Source organism: Cygnus olor, chromosome 5 (assembly GCF_009769625.2).
Source record: "Cygnus olor isolate bCygOlo1 chromosome 5, bCygOlo1.pri.v2, whole genome shotgun sequence".
Lineage (NCBI taxonomy): Eukaryota > Metazoa > Chordata > Aves > Anseriformes > Anatidae > Cygnus > Cygnus olor.
Genome location: NC_049173.1, coordinates 38,216,847 through 38,225,372, shown reverse-complemented (window position 1 = coordinate 38,225,372; position 8,526 = coordinate 38,216,847). Strand labels below are relative to the sequence as shown.

General features: G+C 45.7%; 1 protein-coding gene across 1 annotated transcript; it reads left to right on the top strand.

Annotated features, from left to right (window-relative positions):
* Positions 1–395: 395 nt before the first annotated feature.
* PIGH (phosphatidylinositol glycan anchor biosynthesis class H) lies at positions 396–8,293 on the top strand. Its single transcript, XM_040558313.1, has 4 exons — positions 396–664; positions 2,260–2,469; positions 3,810–3,893; positions 6,078–8,293. Exons 1-4 carry the CDS (start codon positions 443–445, stop codon positions 6,177–6,179), a joined length of 618 nt encoding a protein of 205 aa, XP_040414247.1. The 5' UTR covers positions 396–442; the 3' UTR covers positions 6,180–8,293.
* Positions 8,294–8,526: the final 233 nt, after the last annotated feature.

The window sequence follows — 8,526 nt, the reverse complement described above, 5'->3', positions numbered from 1 at the left end:
AGATATAACTGCAAAGCATTGAGAGCACCGTGCAGAGTCATTAAGTCTTTGTATGCAAAGCCAAGCCTCCAATTCCTTATCTGCTTAGATGGCAAGGACCCAGAAAGCACTGCTTTAAACTCCTGAGAAAGCATCACTGAACAAAAAAGCCTGCATGTAAGGATGGCGCGGACAAAAACAGGCAGGGCAACGTTTATGCAGTAGGAACGTTAAAGGCAATAGATGAACCCCCCCGCCCGCTTCACGGCGGTGGTGTGGCACAGGAGCCGAGCGCGACCCGCGATGCGGACGGCCGCAGGGGCCGCGTGGTGCGGGCGAGGCGCCCGCTGGCGGCGCTGCGGGGCCAGGCGCTGCCCGCCGCCTCTCCCCGTCGCCTCTCCCCGCCCCTTCCCTTCTCCCCGTCCCCCCGCCCGCCCCGGCGGAAGCGGGGACGCACCGCGGCATGGAGGCGGGCCGCTCCAGGCCGCCGCCTCGGTGGCCCCCGGGCGTGGAGGAGCGGCCGTACCGCTCGGCCTCGGGGGCGCCCCTGGCGCTGCGGCGCCGCCAGCACAGCGCCTCCTGCCGGGAGCTGGCGCTGCGCCGGCCCCGCCTGCAGCTCCGCTCCCTCAGCGCCGTCACCTCCGCCGTCTGGCTGGCGGCCTACGGCGTCTTCGTGCTCAGCGAGGTACGAGGCCGGCCGCACCCGAGCCCCAGGGGCGGCCCCCGGCGGTCCGCGCGTCCCGCCGGTGGGTGTTTGCTTGGTAGAGGAGGGGAGGTGCTGGGGGAGGCGAGCGAGCGCCAGGTGGACGGCCTGGAGTTGTGGTGAGGGAGCCAAAGAGCGCTGCGCTGCCGCCTCTCGCTGCTGTCGGTCAGACCGTGGCAGCACAGACTGCATAAACAGCCGAGAAACGCTCAAGTGCTGGCTCCGGTACCTGATCTTTGACCCATACTAGCACAGAAGGGCCAACTGCCAGGCGCAGACCTCCTGGTTAAACTCAGTAGCCTGACTCAAAAAGCTTGACTGTGACCAACACTATGGCACTTCTCAGTAATCTTCCCCAGGAAATGAAGGCAGGGATGGAGACTTGAGTCATGTGGCAGTGATTCTGATACGAAGAGGTGGTTCACTAGTCTCTAACTGGAAGCTGTTTTCAAGTCTTATTTGTTCCAGAAATATACATCCCAGCCAGAGGTTACCAACCACCACCTTCCTCCTTGGTTTTATATGTGCTCACGCGTCTCGTATACAGCTACAGTCCTTGCTTTCTGCCAGGAAAGGAGATCTGAATGTCTGTTTCTCTGTGGATTTCAATTCCTGTGATTCATTACTGCCCTTTTCCATGGTGACAAACCTTGGGAGAAATCCTGTATCCTTTCTCTTTGAATGTGGCCGTGGCTGCTTTACAGCTCGAGTGGTAGAGCTGTGCAGTTCTGGTCCTTTAGGAAGTGTCAGTTTCAACTTCAGTCCATAGGTATGTGGCCTTGAGCTCTCTCAAACATGTCCCAGAAATAGGTTGCAGATTGAGGATCCTTAGGATCTATTACCAGGTCTTCAGATGGCTTACTGTTGCTGACCTACTCATGAAAGATGACTTACTTATGAAACTTACATAGTATTAAACTTATGTATTACCTTATGAAACAGCAGTCCAAAGACTACAACATGCAAAAGACAATTTATCCTTAGACAAAGGACAGGAGAAAGCAGATATCCTCTGGCTTGGTATTTAAGGCAGGAAGAGAGACAAAGTTTTAACAAGTTTAGACTCACAGTATATTAGAAGAAAACTTGGATCTCCTACGTAGGCCTAGGCTAGTGCTTTTTGCTAAAAGATTCTTCCTCCCTTCTGAGACGCCATCCTTAGTTCCAGTAAACATTTAACAATATTTCTCTGTCAGTGACGTTGTCTCTATAGCTGTTTGTGTAATATGCTGTCATTGTTTTATATAATTGGTTTGGGTTAAGATTTTTGCGCTAGCTTTACAAGGGAATAATTTCTTCTTGCTGATTTCAGTTTCAGCTCCCAGTTCTTTCAGACCATTCTATGAAGACTGATGTTTGGTGATGTAAATCTCATTATGCATAAAGCAGCCAGCCTTTTGAATAAACGGACTCACCTATATAAAATCTGCTTTGTAACTGTAGCCTTAATATTATGTTTTACTGTGCAGTGTTTTTTTTGTTTTGTTTGTTTATTTTTTGTTTTTGTTTTTTTGTCTAAAGCCACATTCAATTAATTGTACGACCAAAGCTCTGTCTTTGCTTGGTTTGTGTTACAGAATAGTATGGTGCTTTCTGCTGCTATATTCATCACGCTGATTGGCCTGATCATCTACCTGCACTTTGTGAAAATCGACCAGGAATCCCTATTGGTCATCGGCTCCCTTGGCATTCAGGTGACTTCATCCTATGCTTCAGGGAAAGAGAGCACAACCTTCATTGAGATGAGTCGAGTGAAGGATGTGGTTATCAACGAAGCCATCCATATGGTAATCAGTGTTTCTTGTATATCTGTGGGCACACTCACATCAAGTGTATTTTCACAAGAGTGTTTTACCAGGGCAATTAAACACAGCAGCATCCATAACTTTACTGACATCAGGAGCTTTGATTCAGATTTCTCTCTTTATTCTATCATATATTCTCCTGCCTTTAAAGGAAAACTTAAGCAAGTACCCTCAACAAGTCAGATCCATCCCTTAGATAATGCCACTGGCAGTGAGCTAGTCATTTTAGTTCTCTGTATTATATTGTACTGATGCTGATGCCTAACTGCTGATGCCTAACTCTATAGGAGTCTAGAGGGAGATAAGAAGATAGACAAGAATAAGAGTACATCAGATCATGCCTGGCTTGCAAAAAAAGATGCCAGCCCAAAGTGAGATATTTCTCCCCCAAAGTATTTTTAGCTATGTTTCTTTCTCCTTTGCACTTTCTGAAATCAGTGTTTTTCCAACTAATTTGAGTGAGACTTGTCTTTTTGGAAGTGCAGTCTGGGAAGATCACGTGGAGATTAGCATAGATCCATATAAAGTTTTCCAGCAAAAGGAAGCAAAGGTGATGTTGAGCTCCTTTTCTTTGTCTTTATAGGCAAGGGAAGCAGAAAAGCCTTTGCACTTATTTCAGGTTTTTTTAATTAATTTTTTTGTTTAAGACTTGCTGGGCTGCACTATCATCATTGTTTCGTTCAAACACAGTTATGAAGAACTGAGGTCACTCACACTGTCACCAGTGTGTGTGAAGTCGCTGTAGATGAAAACAAATTCTTACTAAGTCCTCACAATCTTCAACATATTCCAACATTGTGTAACTTCTTAGAAAGGCAAAACAGATAATTAGCAAAATGGTATGCATCAAAAAAGCATAAGAGAAAAGCATTGTCAGCAGGAATGTGTAGATCCTGTGGTGGCTTTCTTTTTTTTTTTCCCTGTATATTTTGTTGTTCTTATGTTTTGTAATATCTAGAACTTAGTGACTCAAATAGATTTGGGAGAAGAATGGTTTTGAAGAAGGGATGGGTTTTCTGAAAATCTGACTGCTACTTTTTTAAATAAAAATGAGAAGTTCGTAGGGCAAAACCATTCTTATATTTTTAAGGCTGAACACAAATAGGAAAAAAAGAGAAGGGGACTGATCGCAAGCTTCTTCATACATAATTTTGAAGCAAAAATATTTACCTTCATGAAACACAGATGTTTCTGCCGATTTATCTTTAGAAAATTTCGCACACTTCGTTCAGCCTAATGAGTTGAAACAGGTCCTCTTTCTGTGATAACTCCAGGTACTCTGGTAGCATTTTCAAACTTCAATTATTTTGTTTGTTTTGTAGCAAAAAGTTATCTATTACCTGTGCATCCTCCTGAAGGACCCTCAGGATCCTCAGGGAGTATCTGAGGTTGTGCCACTCTTTCAGGTGAGTGTGACTGAATAATGGAGAAGTCCAGTTCCGTGGCTTGTGTGTACCAGACGTCTGCGTGTATCTTTGTTCTACTACGTGTAGCCGATTGCAGTTGCCTTTCCCCGACTGGCGGGTCTTAGACCAGTGTGCAGTGTGTGGTATTAGAAGTCTCACAGAACAAAGTACCAGGGACAGAACAGGGAGCTGTTCTCCATGCAAAGAACAGGGAGCTGTCTAATTCTGAACCTAACCAGCAGCGTGCATGAACTAGAAGTCTGGCTCACATAGGGTACTGTGGACTTGCACGGCTTCTTATGCACTCTCCTGCTCAGTGTTACCTTCGTAGCTGTAGCACTGTGCTGTAGTTGATTTTTCTCTCAGTTCTCTGTGCCAAAAGATCTTGTAAAAAGCTCCTTGGTTTACAATAACTTCCCCTATCATACTCATTGACAAAGATCACAGTACAAGCTGTGAGCAATTTGCTTAATGTATAATAACTTGTTTGCTTTACCATTACCCTGTCTTCCCTTTCTCTTCTCTTGCTAACCTGTTCTGACCGTTCATAATCCCATTTTTGGGATGGAATTTCTTTCTGCCTGTGTGTGCCTAACACAACAGTCCCCTGATCCTTGAGTGGCAGTAAGCTGTACAGATGTACCTCACATCTTAGACTGCTGATGTTGTGTTTATAGCCCTCCCTGTCCTTCTTAATTCGCCCACTGCTGATGAATATCAGTTCGTAGTCCACATCCAGTTTATGACTGGATGCAGTTAGTCTTCAGCTAAATACTTACAGGTGCAAATGGACTCATCCATTGATTAGTGCTGCTAACTCAGTCCCACCATTGTAAAGACATTTCCTAATGATAGATAGTATACATGAAGTATTTCACACAGAGCCAAGCGAGAAAAATGGATTTGCTGGAAGCCTACAACCAGTGAATTTCAGGCAGCTGCACTCAGGAACCTGGTTTTCATTATACATGCTCCTTTTCAGCTCCAGAGGGACTGCCTGGCATTAGTGGGTTTTGTTTGTTTGTTTGTTTTCTTCCTAGCTCAACTCTGAACAGTGTTATTTCCCTGGCAGTATCTTAATATTGGCAGAGTTGATGCCACCAGCAAAGGAGGTACAGAAAGAGCTGCGTCAGTTTGCAGTTCATTACCTGTCAGTAATTCTCACTTTAAAGTGCAAGTTAGCACGTTACTTAGTTTTGAAGGAGCAGTAATTAGTAACTTTATCGCATCTCCTTTGTTGGGTTTTTGTTCCTCTAAGGTACATCAGCCTTCAAAAGTACAATTTGCCGTGTCACTGAGCCCAGGAGCACTTCTGTGCTGAGTTGACCTATTGTTCTCTTAAGCAACACTTGCAAGGAGAGGTATTTGATGGACTTTACACATTAGTGCTGTTTTGGGAGCTCAAAAGTCATGGGACCATAGGGACTGTGGGCCTGGGAAACTTTCACCTCTTTGTTGGTTTTAATCTGGTCCAGGTTAGAAGTGATGAAAAAACATTATACTTTGACCACCATTCCCCTGTTTGTGTGAACTGATGTTTTCAGTTAACCTTCAGTTGTCCTCTTGCTGACAGTACTAGCAGAGGCCAAGGGCCAGGTGTCTAAGCTCCCTGTCCTGAAGGTAGATTTTTCAGGGTGGAGGTCCTTTAGAGCGGTGGACTAGTACATGGAAATCTACTTTTTTGTAGGTCTCTAGAGGGAGCACAGCCTCGCAGATAGGTTAGTGGGTTAGAAGGTGTGGATTACCTTCCATATTGTCACTGTATGTTGTGAGTCGAGAAAGGAAGTGATTTCTGATTTGGTGAGAGACTCAGGCTAACTGAAGAATGGTGCTGCATGTTTTGACCTGACAGCTTCAGGGACTGGCACTTTTTTTTTATCACAGAGCAGGTGTGGCTTGTGCAATGGCTTTGCATTCCTTTATCAACGGCTTACATCAAACACCTCCTGGAATTTGATGAATTCTCAATGAACACGTAAAAAGGAAATCTATTCTCTGTTGACTTAATGTGAGATAATAAAGCTAATCAACTATAGATACCTTGCTGTTGCTTTCCTTCTACATGCATGCTTCTGATCTGTGGCTTTGTGTCAGCTGTCTCCACGTTCTTTTCTCTGCCTGACAAATCTCACTGTTTTACAACCAGTTCAGAGCCTGTTCTCTGTTGTTTGATGTGATTTCTAGAGCTCCCAGCCACGTCTGGACTGCTTGATGGAAGTGTACAAAAGTTGTCAAGAAATTCTGGATCAGAGGAAAGAAGCTCCACAATCAAGTGGAATGAAGTGATAAAAAATAATCAAGGTGGAAAACTTGCTGCGGGACCTGGACAGATGCACGCAAAGCAAGCAACACTGACCCATGGCTTTTTTAAATTAGAGGTTTAGAATGTGGTGCAGCAGTAGAATGATGTTATAGGTAATAGTCTGCACAGACTCACAGAGCTGTTATAGGAGGTGCCAGCTCAGGCACACAAGTGAACCTTGAAATTGGCTGCTGTGAAGAAAGGTGAGCAGAACTCTCTGGAAAATAAATATGGCAAGGGGAGGCAGGAATATGCATCAAACACTTAAACTTCCGTGGATCTGAGCATTCTGATAAACACGTGATGTAACCTTGACCAGACTGACAAAAACGTACGGGCTTTTTTATTTATTTTTTAATCCTTTCTTTGGAAAAAGCATATACCAGTCTAGAATATCAAAACTGAAGGGTGGGCTAGCGCAGTAACTTCCTGATCAACAGGGGAATTTCAGAAAGAAAATGACAGAAAATTAAAATACACTGTTGCATTCAATTATGTTTATGGAAATAAACATAGGGGAGCATACTGTGGTTTCTTCAGGGATCTTCTTGAAAGAGTCCCATGGGATAGGACCCTGGAGAGAAGAGGGGACCAAGAAAGCTGAGTGATACTCAAGGGTCACCTTCTCCAAGCACAAGAATAGTCCATGCCATCCCAACAAGCAGGAAGTCAAGCAAAAATGCCAGGAGGCCTGCATGGATGAACAACTGCTCCCGGCAAAATTCAAACACCAGAAGGTGGAAGCGGGGACAGACAGGTAGCCTAGGAAGAATACAGAGACACCGTCTGAGCATGCAGAGATGTGGTTAGGAAAGCCAAAGCCTATGTAGAGTTGAATCTATTTAGGAATGTCAGAGACAGCAAGAAGGCCTTCTATAAGTACATGAGTAACAAAAAGAAAACAAGGAAATGTGGGCCCACTGCTGAATGGCGCAGGGGCATGGTAACACAGGACATGGAAAAGAAGGGTGCTGAATGCCTTCTTTACCTCAGTCTGTACTAGCAAGATCAGCCTTCAGGAATGCCAGGCCCCAGATATCAGGGGATAGAAGGAAGACTTACCCTTGGTGGAAGAGGATAAGTTTAGATAATACTTAAGCAACCTGGACACGTGTAAGTCCATTGGACCTGACGGGAGGCACCCACAAGCGCTGAGGGTGTTTGCTCGTGACACACAACTGTGAGGAGTGGCTGTTACGTCAGAGGTTTGTGCTGCCAACCTGAGGGACCTGGACAGGCTGGAGAGATGGGAACACAGGAACCTCCTGTAGTTCAACAAAGGGAAGTACAAAGTCCTGCACCCGGGGAGGAATAACCCCATGCCGTTCCTCCCTGTACATGCTGGGGGCTGACCAGCTGGAAAGCAGCTTTGTAGAAAAGGACCTGGGGATCCTTATGGACACCGAGTGAGCAGGAGCTGGCAACGTGCCAATGCCACAAAAAAAAGGCTAACAATGTGCTGGGCTGCGTGAGGAGGAGTGTTGCCAGCAGGTCACGGGAGGGCATCCCTACCCTCTCCTCAGCACTGGTGAGGCCATGCCTGGGGTGCTGCATCCAGTGCTGGGCCCCCAGTATATGGACGTACTGCAGAGAGACGAGGAAAGGCCATGATTGTTATGGGGCTGGAGCGTGTGAGGAAAGGCTGCGAGAGCTGGGGCTGTTCAGCCTGAAAAAGGCTCAGGGAGGGAATCCTATCAGTGTATTTAAGTGTATATGTCTGAAGGGAGAGTGTAGAGAAGATGGAGTCAGGCTTTTTCCAGTGGTGCTCTGTGACAGAACAAGAGGCAATGGGAACAAACTGAAACACAGGAGGGTCTGTCTGAGTATCAGGAACTTTTTTTATCGCGTGGATGGCTGAGCCTTGGTACAGGCTGCCCAGAGAGGTGCTGGAGTCCCTTGGAGCTCTCCAAAAGCCACCTGGACGTGGGCCTGGGCACTCTGCTCCGGGTGGCCCTGCCTGAGCAGGGCTTGGACCAGGTGGGCTCCAGGGGCCCTGCCAGCCTCAGCCAACAGGGTATCAATTGCTTTGAGATGACGAGGAAAATATGTTGTTGAGAATTATAATAATGACTATGTGAATAAAGTAGCTTCACTGAGACTAACTTAATGTTGGAATATTCTTCTTAGTTGATGATCTAAAAGTTACTGTAACTTTTAACTGGTATTTTTCTATCCTTTTTTTTTCCTACGACTCCTTAGTGATGTAACCTGGCAGGAGCCTTGGGTTTGTGCTTAATCTGCATACAGTGCTGTGCTATAGGTGTGTACATAATGTAGAATTAAAATGTGGTGACGCATCATCATATAGTGTTGTAGAGATAAGGTGTTTTT

Coding starts and splice junctions, on each gene's coding strand:
- PIGH (XM_040558313.1), top strand. CDS start 443: ATGGAGGCGGGCCGCTCCAGGCCGCCGCCTCGGTGGCCCCCGGGCGTG. Junction 665..2,259: donor GCGTCTTCGTGCTCAGCGAG/GTACGAGGCCGG, acceptor TTTGTGTTACAG/AATAGTATGGTGCTTTCTGC. Junction 2,470..3,809: donor TCAACGAAGCCATCCATATG/GTAATCAGTGTT, acceptor TTTGTTTTGTAG/CAAAAAGTTATCTATTACCT.